At 59.8% G+C, this 16,962-nt stretch overlaps 1 protein-coding gene across 1 annotated transcript; it reads right to left on the reverse strand.

The window, feature by feature from the left end:
- Positions 1-41: 41 nt before the first annotated feature.
- On the reverse strand, positions 42-8,540 carry SIRT6 (sirtuin 6). The gene is made up of 8 exons (XM_047096295.1): positions 8,423-8,540; positions 6,500-6,627; positions 5,959-6,141; positions 3,725-3,784; positions 1,855-1,950; positions 1,694-1,774; positions 1,070-1,193; positions 42-963 (listed from the first exon to the last, which is right to left on the reverse strand). Exons 1-8 carry the CDS (start codon positions 8,486-8,488, stop codon positions 622-624), a joined length of 1,080 nt encoding a protein of 359 aa, XP_046952251.1. The 5' UTR covers positions 8,489-8,540; the 3' UTR covers positions 42-621.
- Between the last annotated feature and the right edge of the window lie 8,422 nt (positions 8,541-16,962).

Raw genomic sequence — 16,962 nt, forward strand, 5'->3', positions numbered from 1 at the left:
GGACCCGGCACAAAGCCGTGGATGTTAAACACAGACTCAGATGCAAGAATTTCTGCTTTTATTGCATTGAAGACTTTTCTGGAAGTCTGGAGGAACCAGGTGGACACGCCTCTTTCTCCCTCTAGCCCCAAAGGCAGTGCAAGCCTCTATTGTCTGTGCCCCCAAGAAGTCTGGCTCCGAAAAGGTGGCTCTGCCCCCCCTTACCTCCCGGAGGGACCATGAAGGCGATCTGGGGGAGGCAGGGGATGGGGAGTGTGAGGGCCCCAGGGCAGAGGGAGTTAACTCTTGCTTAGGCTGGGAACTAGGGAGGGCCTGGCCACACCTCCCCAGAGCGTCCTGAGTCAGGGGCTGGGGCACAGGGAGGAGCAGGTGCCCTGGGGGTCAGCTCCAAGGTCAGCGTCCAGGGTGAAAATGCTCCTCCCCAGGCCCACACCACAGGCCCCTCAAGATAAAGAGACAGGCAGTGGGGGGTGGGCCTGCCCTGGGGCCTGGAGCCCAGCTCTCAGCACCCTGAGGTTGCCCCCCACCCGCAAGGGCAGGTGAAAGTAACAAAGTGAGAACAGTAAGAAAAGATGACTCCGTGGTCTCTACAAAAAGCCCCACCCTCCCCGGGCCCCCTGGTCAGCTGGGAACCGCTTCGGCCTTCACCCTCTTGGGGGGCCTGTGGGGTGCAGGACTGTCCAGCGGCTCCCTCTTGGGGCTGGTAGGCCCAGAGCCGTTGTGCTGGGTACAGGGCTCGGCGGAGGGGTCCGGCTTGGGGCTGGCGGGTGCTGGGCCATTGAGCTGGGTGGGGGCCTCCTCCTTGGGCTCCAGCTTGGGGGCAGGCGGGCGAGGCAGGGGGGGCAGCGCCCTCTCCAGCACTCGAGGGCCGTCCCAGGTGGGGATCTCCAGGCCCAGGTGCTCCATGAGCCTGGTCATGACCTCATCCACGTAGCCATGGATACGCAGGTCGGCATGGCGGTCCTGTGGGGGGCGGGGAGCAGGGTGCAAAGACAGGCCGGGCTTAGGCAGGGGTCTGGAGGGGAGGAGGCTGGAGCAGGGGGTACATCAGGGTGGGCTCAGCACGTACGTGCTTGGTGGGCTGAAGGTTGACAATGACCAGTCGACCTCCTCGGCGCTTGGTGGCGAGTGGGAGGTTCCCGCTGGGCCGGATTTGCAGGGAGGTGCCCAGAGTGATGGACAGGTCTGCGTTCCTGGGACAAGAAGGGTGAGGCTGAGCCCCTCCACCCCCCCCCCCAAAGGTCTCGGCAGCCCTACTCCTGCCCCACAAGGCGTGAGAGGCCGCCAGCCCCTCCTGGCTCGAGCCCCAGTGCTCCACCAGCCGCCTGGCGCTCCGGAACACGCCCAGACCAGCCTGGGCAGCTCGCTCCACACCCTTCTCTGCTCTCAAGGGCGCCCACAACCTGTGCCAACTTCCCGTCCGCCCGGAGCAGCCTCCCCACCCGGCCAGAAGCAGGGCTGCTGATGCGGACGTGACCTCCGATGCTTGGGACTCAGGGCCAGAGGCGTCCACTTGCTGAAGCCTGTTTCCCTGCCCGTCGCATGAGACTGGCGTACAGGGTGTGAGAAGGCTCTGTCACCAATGGGGCCAGCGAGGCCCAGCGAGGGTGCGGCCACCCCTTTCGGGGAAGCCTTTCCTGATGGCTCCCTCCCGTGCGGGAACCTCGTGGTCTGGGTTCATGTGGGGTCAGACCTGCTGGCCTCATCGGCGAGGGTGAGGTCTCGGTCAGGCAGGGCGTCTTCCCAGTCCAGGACGGTGTCCTTCAGCTCGCCCCTGCGGGGGGGGGGGGGATGGGGGTCAGACGGGGACGCGCACCCTCCCCTGGAGCCCGGGCGCAGCAAAGGGTCACTCACCTGCAAGCACGCAGCCCCCTGGCCTTGGCCACGGTGCAGAGCCGGCCCGTGGCCTTGAGGCCCATACTGCCCACGACGGTGTCCCGGACATACTGCCTGTGTCGGGGGAGGAAGGGGGACCCGCAGGGGTCGGGTCAGCCCACCACCTGCTCCCGGGGCACCCGCTCAGGGGTCCCACTGGCGCGTCTCTTGTTCCTTTGGGGGGAGCTGTTGTCCCAGGGGAGTAGGGGGGCCGCACGGCCGACTCTAAGCGCGAGAAGACATCCCGCAAACCCAGAGCAGGGGACGGGGGCCTTCCACAAAACAGCTGGCCGGGCCGCTGAAGAGACGCGATGACGACATGCAAAGCGTGACCCTGGGCGGGATCCCGGACGAGGAAACAAAAAAACCAGAAGCCACTGGGAACCCGGGCCAGGCCCTGAGTGATCGCACTACCCTGACTTCCTTTACAGCTCGCTGCGGCCGCGCCAACGGGAGAGCGCAGCTCCTGGGAGGGAGGTAGAGTCTCGGGGGTCTGGGGTCGTGGGCGAGGCGGTCTGCCACTTACCCCTCAACAGCACAGCAAGTAACCAACAGAGTGTGGCAAAACGTTAACGGTTGTCGGATCTAGTCGGGATCGGCCAACTATGGCCCTGTGGGTGGAATCTGGCCCTCAGCCTCCTGCCTCCACGAATAAAGCTTTATCGGCACACGGCCACGCCCATTCCTTCGTGTGTGGTCCGTGGCGGCTCTCGTGCCCCATCAGCAGAGCCCACAGTCGTGAGAGACACTGTCTGGGCCACGAAGCTGAACACATTTTACCATCTGGCCCTTTACGGGAAAAGCTCGCTGAGCCCTGGTCTAGGCGAGGTAGGGGTTCGTCGTACTATTCTTGTGAGTCTCCTATGGATTTGAAAGTTTTCAAAATAAAGTGGGGAACGAGGGTTTTCTTTGCAGTGGGGGGACCCCCACCTGTGCGGCCGCTCGGCCAGCGGGAGGAGACGCGCCCAGATGGCCCTGGCTCCAGGAAGGGCTCTGGCTCAGCCTTCCCAGAGCGGGTGGTCCTACCTCTGTCACACTCTGGTATGGGTTGAATTGTGTCCCCGCAAAAAGATATGTTGGGAGTCCTGACCCCCCAACACTTTAGAGTGTAGCCTTATTTGGAAACAGGATCATTGCAGATGTAGAGTCAGGATGAGGCCACACTGGGGTCGAGTGGTCTCAATCTGATAGGACTGATGCCCCTGTGAGAGACCCAGACACACAGCGAGGAGGCCACGTGACAACGGAGGGAGGCGGGTGGTGAGCCAAGGACTGTGAGAAACATCCAGAAAACGCGAGGAGGCAGGAAGGAGCCTCCCCCACAGCCTCTCTTCTGGACTTCTAGCTTCCAGGCTGGGAGCTGTGGGGCGCCTGGGGGGCTCAGTCGGTTGAGCACCAGAGATCGGCTCAGGTCACGATCTCGCGGTTCGTGGGTTCGAGCTCCGTGTCGGGCTCTGGGCTGACGGCTCGGAGCCTGGACGGAGCCTGCTTGGGATTCTGTGTCTCCCTCTCTCTCTGCCCCTCCCCGCTCGCGCTCTCTCTCTCTCAAAAACAAAACATTAAAAAAAAAATTATCAGGCTGGGAACCGACAAATTTCTGTTTTACGCCTTTCAGCCTCTGGCTGTCTGTTACGGGTGCAGGGGACGAACGTCCCTCTCCAGGAGGAACTCGTGCCCCCAGCCTCACAGGCTTGAGGCTCAGGCCCCAGCCCTGCCCCTCCCTGGGTCCCTGGCAACGTCAGAAGCGACTCACAAGGCCCTTCCTTGTGATGGGAAGCGAAGCAGTAAGTGGCCTGGGCTGTCCACGCCTCGCCCCCCCACCCCGCCCCCGCCCTCCGGTGGCACTCACGTCTTACACTTGGCGCATTCCTCCACGAACATGTTTCCGTGAAGCTCCGCCAGCTTGTCCCTACGGAAGGAGAGAGACACTTGGCCATGGCATGGGATTCTGGTTCCTGAGGCTTCGGGCAGAGCACCGAGCCCTCCTCCTCCAGGAAGCCTTCCCTAAGCTTCAACCTTAGGATCAGCAGATTCCCTCCTTCCAGTGCCTCTGGACTGCTGCTGACCCCACCATCCACAGCCTTACAGATGGCCCAACCTCTCTGAGCCGGAGGGACTGTTGGCCCTCATGGCTGACCCTACCTCTGCACATGGGCAGACCATTCCCTTCACAAAAGCCATCCACAATTGTGTTGGAACCACCAAGTGTCACCGGGGCTGCAGGACAGGAATTTTAATCCCCAGTTTGCAAATCAAAAGCCTGAGGCAATGGGTGGCCCAGGGGCCTGGACTTCAGAGGCAGAGGAATGTGGAGGGCAACTCCTGGTTCCCTTGGCTTCCCAGCTGTGTGACCTTGGGCAGGTCGCTTAGCCTCTCTGGGCCTCAGTCCCCATCTGTGAAATGGGACCACAGTGGCCAGCTTCTGGGTTATTTGGAAGAACAATGATCAGACCTGGAAGGCTCTTCCCCTGGCTCCCTCTGTCACCTCTCAAATGTCACAGCCTCCCTGACCTACCTGGTCGAGGCTTCAACTCCCGCCCAACTTTCCCCTTTGGTTCCATGGCAAGGATCACCGCCTGACACAGAATTTACTTGGCTGATTTGTCTCGTCTTCTGCCTGTTTCCTCCCTCCTAGATGATTCCCGGGAGGGTAGAGCTTCTGTCTGTCCTGTGTACTCTGTGTCCTATGTCTGGAATAGCATGTGGCACACGGTCGGCGCTGGGCAAAATAGTTGTTGGCTGTGACCCATTTTGCTCCTGTCTGCACACAGTGGGTGCTGGGGGATTAGTGCTTCCTCCTCCTCCAACACACACACACACACAGACCGGTGACGCAGTGAAGGCGTGGGCGGTGGGTGCCAGGGATGGCCGGGCACACGTGGGTGTGCAATCCACGGTGCAGGAGGTCGGAGACACCGCGGTCCCCAAGTGGACTCCTGCCGGCCCACCCCAAGGCGCTGCCCTCCACCTCTGGGAAGGAGCGTGCCAGCGGGTGGCCGTGCCCCACTCCCGATCTGCCGACGCGCCCCCACCCTACCGTGTTGTCCGGCTGTTTGGGGACACAGATGTCGCCGGCTTTCCCCACGTGCCCGTAAAAGCCCTATCCTCCCGTGCCGCTGAACGTACTCACTACACAGTGAAAAAAACGTTTGTTTCTGTTTCTAGAAATGTCTACACAGGTCCCGAGGGGCAGGCCTGTAGCCACGTGCCTAGTAAATCGGTCTGACCCGAAGGATAAGACGCCAGTGGTTCCGGCCCAGACCGGAGCCCGACGGTAACCCTGAGCCAGAGGGGGCTGGAGGCTTAGTTAGTTACATGTCGAAAGGGTGAAGTCCCCAAACGTGGCAACATCTCTAGGTTGTGAGAACTGCCAGACTTCTAGAGAAATTTTATCTTTGGGGGCGGGGGGGGGGGGGCGCCTGGGTGGCTCAGTCAATTAAGCGTCTGACTTGATTTCAGCTCAGGTCGTGATCTCACGGTTTGTGAGTTCGAGCCCCTCGCCGGGCTCTGCACTGAGTGTGAAGCCTGCTTGGGATTCTCTCTCTCCTCCTCGCTCTCTTCCCCTCCCCCACTCACTCTCTCTCAACATAAATGAATACACTTAAAAAAAAAAAAAAACACCTAAAAAACAGTCAGTCCTTTGCCCTACTAGGGTTCACGTTCACTATGGAGGCAGTAACGAGGGATATGAAAACCCAACTACGAACATTCTAAATTCTCAGCACCCTCCTCCCCACGCCCAATTTCCCCCGGCCTCGCCCCGAGGGGGATGTCATAGCGGCCCGTGGCCAGGCTGTGGGGCTGGCAGCTGAGGACCCGAGGGCAGTCTGGGCCATAGTCCGGGCCGCCGGAGGCCCCGAGTGGTCAGGGCTGGAATCACCCCCCGGGACCGGGAAAGGGCACCCCAATTCTCGATCTGTGCCCGGGCAGCTCTGATGACACAGGACAGCTCTGGTTTCTGGGCTCCCACCCAGTGCCCAGCGCTGCTCCCGGCTGCCCCCCTGCATCGGCCCATCAAAACCCCCCCTTTTACAGACGGGGAAACCGAGGCCCGGAGAGCGCGGGGCCGGACCCAGGCGTCACCTGGGGAAGCCGGAGCGCACGTGCAGCCCGTCCACGTTCTGGCTGACCAGGAAGCACAGGAGGCCCACGCGCTCCAGCTGCACCAGTGCCATGTGGGTCTTCGTGGGCCGTGCGCTCTCGAAGGTGGTGTCGAATTTGGGGGCCAGGCCCCGCTCCTCCATCGTCCAGACGCCGTGGGGGCCCCTGAAGGTGGCAGGCGGGGAGAGACATGGAGAGTTCAGGGATCAGGGAGACAGAATAAAAGAGAAAAATATTTGCATTAGGAGCTGATTACCCCTAATACCAATTCTCCCATCTTCTAAGGTAAGAGGATCCCAATAGGCAGGCAGGTCCAGCGAGCCCAGGCAAAAGACTACATTCCCCAGGATCCCTTGCAGCTAGGTGGGGTCAGGTGACCACATTCTGGCCAATGGGGTGTGAGTGGAATATGGCGCCGCTTAAAGGGACACATCTGTAAGGGCAGGGTCTTTCCCGCGGCCTGACATCCCCCAGCCGGGATGGCAGCAGGTGTTGCCTCAACCTCCCCTCTGTGCCCACAGACCTGAAGTCGGGGATGCCCGAGGCGGTGCTGATGCCGGCCCCCGTGTGGAACACCACATTGGAGGACTGCCAGACCAGCTGGGCCAGCTCCCGCACCTTCCGCTCCAACTCCTCCGGGGGGTCGAAGATCTGTCCGGGGACAGAGCAGAAGGGAGGGGTCAAAACATGTCCCACTGTGGCAAGGTGGCTAGCCACAGATGGGGATGCCCCTGCCTTGCCCAGGGCGGAGAAGTGATTGGAAAAGGTGGCTTGTTCTCATGTCCCTCCTCTGCCCACAGGCCTCCAGGGCTCCTGCATCCCTCAGGGTAGAAACCTAAGTCCTCCCAGTGGCCTGAGGCCTTACACGACCTGCCCAGCTCCTCCCCCTCTCTGCTGCAGCCACTCGGGGCCTCCTCACTTTTCCTCCCAACACACCGGGCCTGGTGCTGCCTCAGGACCTTTGCACAGGCTGTGCCCTCTGCCTGGAATTCTCCCACATGGCTCTTCCCTCATCCCCTTTAGGTCTTGGCTGAGAAGTCCTCTCACTTGCACACCCACGTTCATGGCAGCATCATTTACAACCGCGACAACATGGAATCAACCCCAGTGTCCACCGACGGATGAAGGATAAACACAGTGCGGTCCATCCACACACTGAAATATGATCCAGCCTCCAAAAGGAAGGACCTCCTGACACCTGTCACCTCGTGCATGCATCTGGAGGACACCGTGCACAGTGACAGAAGCCAGACACGGAAGGACGCTGCGCGACCCCACTCACAGGGGGTCCCTAGAGGAGTCCCGTCCACAGAGACAGAGAGCAGATGGTGGGAGCCAGGGGTGGGGCAGGGGGCGGGGAGTCAGTGCTTCATGGGGACAGAGTCTCAGTTTTGGGCGATGGAAAGTTCTGGAGATGGATGGTGGGGGTGGTTGCACAACAGCGTGAACGTATCCAGTACCACTGAGCTGTGTACTTAAAAAATGGCTAAGACGGTACCTCTCACGTTGTGTGTTTCGACACAATAATAAAAAAAAAAAAAAAATGGAGAAAACAGAAGTCATCTGAGTGGTGCCTCCTGGGCCCTGGTTTCAACGGAGCCCCGGCTCTCCTCGCGACTCCCAGCCTTACTGGTCTCCCTGAAGCTTCCTATCATCTGACTTCTTGCATTGACTTGCCCTTTGTCTGTCTCCCCTCTAGAATGAGGAGTTTTTGTCTGTCTCGGTCCCTACTGGGGCCCCAGGGCCTAGGAAGTGCCTGGTGCACAGTAGGCGCCCCATAAATGTTTGTGGAATCCAGCTAATGGACTGGCAGGACGAGGAGAGGGACTTCCGGAGGGATTCTGAGGGCTATTAAATACCTCACAGACCAGCCTTTGGGGGATGGGGGCAATCTTCCCCCCACCAGCTTCCAGAAGGGGAGAGGGGACCCAGAGGGAAGGACTCGCCCCAAGTCCTGCAGTGGGCGAAGGGGTCTTTTCTGACACGTACCTACGATCATCCCGCCTAGAACCCTTGTCCACCACCCCCAGGATAAAGTGTCAGCTCCCCAGCCCGGCACGTGAGGCCCCTCCGGCCCTGGCTCTGGAAACCTCTGTGGCCTAGTTTGGTCCCCAAGCGTGTTTATTTCCATCTCCTCGCCTTCGCCCCTGCGGTGCCTTCCGCCAGCAACTCCGTCCCTGGCTTCCCCCATCAGAGAACTTGAGGACTTTCCACCGACGCGGGTCCCTCCCTCTATCCCGCCGGGCCGACCCGGGGCTGGGGGTGGAGGGGTGTTCCAGTCCCCGGGAGAGCAGGGGGCGTCACTTCCCGCCCCCTCCCCACTGGGAAGTCCCTCCCATTGTCTAGCCTCAGTGCCTCCCGATATTCCCACAATGCCCCGCTGCTGCCCGGCCCCGCCCAGCCCGTGGCGCTGGGGGCGGCCTTCGGGACGCCGGGCCGCGCTCACCTCGGGGAGGCCACACTTGCCCTTGTCCGCGTACGGCGACAGTCCCGCCGCGTAATTCACCGACATCCTCGCCGCCCCAACGGGAACAATAAAGTTTCTCTTGTTGAGGCCGCTTCCGCCGGAAACGGGGCAGGGCGGGGAGGAAGGAGGAGCCGCGTTCCGCCCTGCGCGGCCAGCCGCTCCCTCCAAGGCGCATGCGCCTCGCGTTGACGCCGCAGGCGCCATCTCAACTGCTGGCAAAGAGGAGCCCGCTTCCTTAGGTAGCGGGGAAACGGGGCCAGCCGTCCACGTGAGAGTTCTGCAGTCACCTCTAAAGTGAGGGGCACAAGCGGCGGGTGCTGCCCTTTCTTCTTTTTGCAAATGCGTAAATTGAGGTCCCCACGCCTCTCGGGACGACAGGGAGCTCGTGCTTCTAGTCAAGGCTCTGTCTGCTGCACATTTCAGAAGTTTACAAAGTCACGAATACCCTGCGTTTGTGTGCGGGGGGGGGGGCATGTGGGAGGGTCTTGGACACCGCCCTGAATTACCCGAACGTTATCCAGGTGGGTGACAGTCTCCACCCAGCCGGACTGGTGCACCGCTAGAGAAACTGCTCAAGGCCACTGGGGCTGGTGGTGGCCTTGAGGATGCATTTAAGAAACACGTGTTGAGCACCTACTGAGTGCCCGGGAAACACCGGGGAGCAAAGGCGGCACCTTGTGGCGAAGATGGACACAAATGACCGGGCAGTGGTGACTTAGTCCGATTAAGGTGCCATGAGGGCCCCGAGCCATAAGGGAGCTCAGCCTGGGTGCCTCCGGGAAGGCTTCCTGGAGGAGGCGGTGTTGCAGCAAAGATCCAGAGAGTGAGTAGGAGCGAGCAGAAATGAGATGGGGCGAGTGAGCCGGTTGGGAGTGACATGGGGCGCAGAAAGGGCGCTGCTGGCGAAGACACAACGAGGACAAAGGCTAGGAGGAGAGGTGGAGGGTGGTGAGAGAACAGTAGGTGTCTTCCCGCCTGAGCTCGTTGGCCAGCAGGCAGCCCCGCAGCCGGCTTGTCTCCTCCCTCTGTTCACCCCCGGCCCCCTGGGGCGGCTGCCCTCAGAGCCGATCGGGTGTCAGAGCTGAGCGCTTGGAGCTGCCGGTGTGACTGGTGGCCCGGCTGGGAGCAGGTAACTGGAGCCCGCCGTGGGCGCGGAGGCCGAGTGCTGGAGTCACTGGCTTTGCTGGAGGTAAGAGAGGAGGAAGTGAGGGAAGCTTGGGATGGAGACCCCCCCCCCTTAGGGTCTCAGCCTCTTGCCTTGGAGCCCTGGTGTGTGGGAGAAAGGAGAGGTGTGTGTGTATGTCCTAGCTGTGCTGCTGAGCTACCCAGACACCCTGACACACACACACACACACACACACACACACACACACACACACACACTTCCCACTTCCCAGCCTTTGCACTCTCTAGGGCACTTACCTTCTTTTAACGGCTGCCGCCCTGCTCAGCCTCCTGCCTGGCCACTAGGTCCTGCTTTATATATCATCCCCTCTTCCAGAAAGCCACTCTCGTCCCCCAAGCCCATGGCTTCCCTCCTGCCCTGGCAACCTGTGGACTCCCCTTGGCTATCTTATTACCTCCTGCTCTAGGTTTGATTGAGACAGAGGCAGAAGAGAAAGGGTGGGGTGAGTACAGTGTGGGTAGGGTGATGGGTGGAGGGGTGGGGGAATAAACGGGTGGGTAGGTGGAAAAGTGGATGGATGAATGCACGGGGGGGGGTGGGGGACATGCCTTCAAAAAATCCCACTCGGGGCGGCTGGGTGGTTCGGTTGGTTAAGCCTCCGACGCGTGACTTTGGCTCAGGTCACGACCCCGCAGTACACGGGATCAAGCCCCGCGTCGGGCTGCACGCTGGCCGTGCGGCGCCTGCCTGGGGTTCTCTCTCTCCCTCCCTCTCTCTCTCGAAATAAATAAACTTAAAAAAAGGAATCCCACTCAAAAGAGGAAGGAATCCCAAACAAGCCTTTGTGGTAAGAGGCCTCAGCTCTGGGCCTGGCCCCCAGGGGCCCCTCATTGTTCAGGAAGGCGGTACCAGCCCAGACCACTTCCAGCCTACGAAGCCAGGGCTGGGGCAGAGGAAGGGACCCAACTAGGGGTAGGGAAAGCCAGTTGGGGGAGTTAGAGTTCAGCCTGTGGACGACAGGCAAAGCTCATCAGAACACGGGATTTTGGAAATGGGCTGTGAAGGGTGAATAGGAGCTTACCAGAGAGAATGGAGAAAAACGGGCACCCCGTGCAGGAATAACCACACAGATGAGAGCTTGGAGACCGGAAAAGGCTTGAGCTGCTTCAGCAGGTGCGTTTTCCTGCACACCTACTATATGCTAAGGACGCCACTGAAAACTGACCACGAGTTGGTCAAGAGGGGATTGTGTCCATCTTTTTAAGGGTGAGGAAAGTGAAACTCAGAGAGGGCCAGAGACCTGCCAAAGGGCACACAGCAGTCAGGGGATGGGGCATCCTGTGTCCCTGTCCTGCTCTAGGGTCTGAGATGGCCCAGGGAAGAGGAAGCTGTCCTTCTGAGAAGGGGGAGGCAGGTGGCCCTCCTGCTCACGGGGTCCCTCATTCCCACCCCACTCTGGTGCTTTCCCAGGTGGCCTGGGCTGAGGAGAAACGCCAGACGCTGGCCATGAAGACCCTGCGGGCACGATTTAAGAAGACAGAGGTGAGTCTGAGGCCGCTGAGATGCTCGGTGCCCCCCATCTTCAGGCCCCTGTGCCCCGGGGCCTGGCCGAGGAGCCCCTGGGCCTTTGGAGCATTGTCCTCTGCCCCTCATCCCATCCTTTTGGCGGCTTCAGTAGGGACCAGGCCACCCCCCTCCCTGCTCGGACCCTCCTCACCACCCACAGGTTCAAATCCCCCCCTTTGGCTTCTGTCCCCTCTCCTCCCTTTCCTGTCTACTCCTCCACGGCCCCCACCCTGTTTGGCTTCAGTAACACTCTTCTTTGTCCCGAAGAATCTCCATTCTCCCAAGCTCCAGTGACCGCTTGCTTTTCTGAGGACTCACTTTCCTGGGGGACCCCCATCTCTTGCTTTTGAGGGGTTCGTTCAGCAAATGCTTGCAGGAGGCACTGTGGCGGGCGTTGAGGAAATCCCTGCCCCCAGTGGAGCGGACAGCTGAGTGGGGGGTGATGGGTACTAAACAGGATAAACAACTGAAAAGGCATGTTTGGGGCCACAGAGACCAAGAAAAGGAAAGGGGACTGGAGCATCTAGGGCAGGGGAGACGGCTGCAGTTTTAAAGCAAGTTGTCAAGAAAGGCCTCAGCAAGGAGCTGATACTTGAGCAAAGGTTAGAAGGGAAAGAGGGAGGGAACTGCGTGCGCGTATTCCAAGAATTGCATCCCGGGCAGAGGAAGCAGGCAGTGCAAAGGCCCTGAGGTGGGCCGGAGCTGGCTCCCCATGCAGCCATTCCTCGGACTGTGAACTCCCCAGGAGAGATGCTTTGTCTTCAGTCGTACTCACTCCTCCTTGACTCCCTCCCCCCCACGTCCAGGGCACAGACTGAGAGAATCTAGGGTTAGAACACCCTTTCGTGCCTGGCCTTGGTCACGCTTGGCTTCACACTCGCCACAGGAAGAAACCAAAGTCTGGAGAGGTTAACTGGCCTCTCCCAGTCACAGGACAGAGGCCCCGGGTCAGCTGGCTCTGCTTGACTAGCTGGGTGACTGCGGGCCTGTCACCAGTCCCCCCGTGGCCCCCTCAGTTTTCCCAACTGACCTTATTTATTTGTTAGTTATTAAGCTTAACGTCCCTTTTCCTTTCATTTATTTGCATTTAATTTTTAAAAGTTCAAATGTAACGTCAGTGAATTTGTTTTTATTTATTTCACCTAGCTTGGATTTTATTCATCTCTCTCTTTTTTTTTTTTAACGTTTATTTATCTTTGAGAGAGAGAGAAGGACAGAGCGCGAGCAGGGGAGAGGGCAGAGAGAGAGGGAGACCCAGAGACAGAGACACAGAGACAGGAATAAATGGCTCATTAGCCCCTATCAACTGTGGCCCGGAGTCAGCCTGATTCATTGTGGAAGGATCCTAGAATTCTTCATCCTGTTTGGAGTCAGTTCCTAAGTTGGACTGTTCACGCTTACCCCCCAAGAACTCCTGAGATGTTGTAGCCGGTGGTAAACCAAAGCGTATAATCGTTTAATTTCGAAAGGCAAATTCTATCAAAATCAAATCCTTCAAAAACTTTGTGCAGTTTAAAAAAAAAAGACAAAAAGCAAACCCAGACTCCTAATTTGGGAAGTGGGTGTGTTAGGGGTCTCACACAGGTATGGGGGTGAGTGGTGGAGGGCAGACAGGTGTTAGAAACCTCAGACCGGGTGGGGGGGGTGGGGTGGGGTCTGGGAGGCAGGGAGGAGCCTGGGAGAGAGGCAGGAGGCCGGTGGCCAGAGGGCAGCAGGGGGGCCGAAGGGGGAGAAGCTTGTGCTCCATCCCCCCCACCGGGCATCTCGCTGTCCCTCCCTCCACCGGAGGCTCCAGTTTCTGGGCAGACAGCTGGAGTCAAGTTCAGCTTTTGTTCTGCCCGCTCCCCTGAGGGAAGAAAGCAAACACCCGTGACTTCGTGACTGCAGACGCACAGACAACCCCCCCCCCCCCGTTGTCTCTGGGGGCTTTTCATTCCCAATTCTCAGGACACGGTCCAGCCACCACCCTCTTGCTCAGTCCTTCCCCACTCCTTTCTGCTGCTGCTGCTGCTTTTTTTTTTAATGCCTATTTTTGAGAGAGAGCGTGAGCGGAGGAGGGGCAGGGAGAGAGGGGGGACCTGTGTGAGATCCTGACCTGAGCTGAAGTGGGACGCCCAATCCACTGAGCCACCCAGGCGCCCCCCACCCCTTCCGCTTCTTTAATAGCAGCCTTTTCTCCCAGACCCCAACACATCCTGATACCCGCTCTGAGCCTTCTTGGAACCCTTCCGGGCCTCAGTTTTTCTATCTGTAAGATGGGATTTAACTGGGAGCCGTGAGCCTAGTCCTGGCCTTCCCCCCCTGCCTCTCCCTTATTTCAAGTTTTAGAAAAATCCCACAAGCAAGAAGATTGGAGTTTTTAGAAACCCATAGATCCCCAGTTCCTCAAGGCTTCCTGGAAAGTCTGTCTCGCATGTTCATTCCCCAGAGTCACTATTTCTTTAATTCCTTCAACAGACATTGATGGGGCACCTACTATGCGCCAGGCCCTGTTGTAGACACTGGAGATGAGGGCCAGCTTCGCAGACCCTCACTCAGAAGGGCCCCGGTTTGGTTTACTGCTCTCTTCTCGCCATCTTGAAACTCTTAATAATTTTTGAACAGGAGGCCCCCGCATTTTCATCTTGCACCAGGCCTTGCAAAATCCGTACCTGGTATCAGCTGCGGATACAGTAGTGACTGAGGTGGACAAAGATCCCTGCCGGTGCCGAACTGACATCCTAGGGGGCGGGGTTTGACCAAAGGGAAACAATGTATTCGGAAGGTTCGCAGTGTGGCATCAGCTAGTAAGAACAGGGAGGAAAAAAAAAAACAAAAAAAAACTGCTAATAAACCCTCTTCGGGTGCTGCCCAGTGCGGACGGTAGGAGAGGAACAGGCCTTGTAGACCGTGGGGGAGGGAAGGTGCTCCAGGCAGAGGGCACTGCGAGCGCTGAGGCCAGAACCAGAAAGGAGGCCACTGTGATGGGTCTGACCAGAGGAAATGGAGGGGAGATGGGCCCAGGAAGTTGCCAGGGGGTACTGTGTAGAGCAGGGGTGGGCAGACTCTCCCTGTGAAGGGCCAGGCCGTGATATTTTTGTCTTCAAGGGCCCTCAGACCTCAATTCTGCCAAGGCTGCTCTGAATGGATGGGCCTGGCTCCGCCCCAAGAAAACTTTTATTTATGGACGCGCAATGTGAATTTCATGTCATTGTCAAGCATCACGTCACAAGATATGACTCTCCTTTTGATCTTTTTTTTCCCCCCAGCCACTTAGAAGTGTAAAAACTATTCTTAGCTCTTGGGCCACAGGAAACTGGGGGAGGGGGGCTGGGATTTGGTCCCGGGGAGCAGTTTCTGTAGAACCTCTTGGGCCCTGAGAGCAGTCTGGATTTTACGCCGAGTGAGGTTGTGCAGGCTTTTGAGCAGGAGGAAGATGGGAGCTGACTGGGGCTTTAGGAAGCTGGGAGACAAGGGCAGGGGCTAGGAGACCAGGGAGGAGGTATCCCCAGATGGAGCCTCCAGCGACAGGGCTGGCCCACAGGCAAGATTGGGTACGTTGATCGAGTTTGCAGGGTTGGCTGGTGGGTTGGGTGCGAGAGACAGGAGCCCTCCACACCCACCCCTCCCCAACTGCTTATTACCCAACCCTCCATCTTCCTGCCCCACCTCTCCTCCCTCCTGCGCAAAGGTGTCTAAGAAGAATGCCAGACAGATCTTGCCTCCCGAGCCATGTCTGGGGACATCTGTGGTGGTCGCATTGGGGGGTGCCCCTGGCTTCGAGTGCGCGGCACCCGTGCGAGCCCCCCGGCAGAGAACGATCTGGCCCTGAGATGTCCGCAGTGCCTGAGTGGAGGAACCCGGCTTTATGCCGTCTGTTGTCCCATCTGGCGGTTGGGGAATTGAGACCCAGAGAAGGAGCGTGCCTAGGCCAAAGTCACACAGTGTGCAGAACATGACCAAGCTGGACTCAAGCCCCCTCCTCCTGTCTGCAGTCACTGCTGCTAAACTCAGGTCCCAGAAGGCCATCGCTATACTCACCCCTACTCTCCCCTCTCATCCCTGTGTCCTCCCCCCCTCCCCACCTCTGCTGGCCCCTTTGTGAATTTGCAGCCACATCAACATGGTGGGCCATTTTGGAACCTTTAGTGGCTCCCCTGATGTCCCACATTCCTGGTTTCCCCCTCCTCCCAGGGACACCCCTCTTCCTCTGCCCTACCCTTCAGTTATGACCCTCATCCATCTGGTCCTGGATCAGGGCACAGGTAGCTGGGCTGGTTGAGGCGAGCGATAACTTCACGATTCCTCCTGAATGTGATCTTGTCCTTGCCACCCCCTAACTCAGGGGGATCCTGGCCATCCTCTAAGTTTCAGCTCAGATGCCCTCTCTTCTAGGAAGCCCTCCCGGACTCCCCAGGGTCAGGAGTCCTCTCTGAGCTCCCAGCTGGCCTGGACTGCCCCCATCGCAGCCCCAATCACCCTGGTTCATCAATGCATGGGTGTACCTGTCTCCCCAGGGACCCCAGTGATAACAGCGGCATCTGTCTTGTCACCACTGGGCGCCAGGCCCAGTGCAGCACCAGGCATCCCGGTAGGACAAGCAGAGTCAGTAAATGAAATTCACATGGCCCAGACGGCCTTGTGAGTCATTCATTCACTCAGCAAACGTTTATCAACTGTCCCACCCCACCCCGGGGTGCCAGGTCTGTGCCAGGAAGGCCTCAGCCTGGCCCTGCGGTCAGGGGGCTCCCAGTCTGAGAAAACAACCAGCGAACACAGACCCTACCAGCCCCTTGGGAGGAGCTGTGTCCACTCTGCTTTCCAGTGATTTAACTGACCACCTACTATGGCCTGTGTCCCAGGAGTCAGCATTAGACATGCACATGGGCGCAAGCACACCTTTGACGAACGAATCCGTGTTTATCGCGCGTACCGGGCACCAGTGAGGGCTTTGCACAGAGTACCTCATTAGTCCTCTCGCTAACACCGCGTGTAGTAGCTACTGTTTGTTTTGAACCCCATTTTCCAGATGAGGAAGGCGATGTCCAAAGCAGGTAAGTACCTTGACTGGGTCGCACAGGCGTTAAATGTGAGGGGCCGGGGTGCAGGGCCCTGGATGCAAATTCAAGTTCGTCAGACTGCTGGGTCCCACGGGTGCAAGAGTGAATGAATGATGGCCAGGCAGCAGTGGGAAGCTGCGTCCGCCGAGAGGGCTCAGGCCGGAGTCACCCGCGACCCGCAGCCAGCTCAGACGAGGCGGAGACGACGCAGGCGGATCCCTGGAGATCCAGTGGGAGCCCGCGGGGGCGAGGGAGGCGGGCCTCGTTCGCCGCATCCCCCTCGCGGCAGGAAAGTCAGGTAGTGCCCGGGCGGCACTGCGCCCCCAGAGCCTAGCGCCCCCCCCCCCCCGCCCCCGGCACGACCCCTACCGTGGGGGCGGGGCCTCCGGGAGGGGGCGGGGCGCGCGGGCACTCCGGACCCCGACTCCTCCAGCCCCTCCCTCCGGGTCCTTCCAGCCCCGCCCCCGGCCTCCTCCAGCCCCTCCCTCCCGGTTCCTCCAGCCCCGCCCCGGCACGACCCCTACCGTTGGGGGCAGGGGTCTCCGGGAGGGGGCGCGGCGCGCGGGCACTCCGGACCCTCACCCCCTCCAGCCCCGCCCTCCGTGCCCTTCCAGCCCCACCCCCGGGCCCCTCCAGCCCCTCCCTCCGTGTCCTTCCAGCCCCGCCCCCGGCCTCCTCCAGCCCCTCCCTCCCGGTTCCTCCAGCCCCGCCCCGGCACGACCCCTACCGTGGAGGCGGGGTCTCCGGGAGGGGGCGGGGCGCACGGGCAGGGCAGTGGAGCTCGGGCA

This window comes from Lynx rufus, unplaced genomic scaffold, assembly GCF_022079265.1.
Source record: "Lynx rufus isolate CCGP_SWC_20201006 ecotype Redwood Valley unplaced genomic scaffold, mLynRuf1.p SCAF_4, whole genome shotgun sequence".
NCBI classification, from domain to species: Eukaryota; Metazoa; Chordata; class Mammalia; order Carnivora; family Felidae; genus Lynx; species Lynx rufus.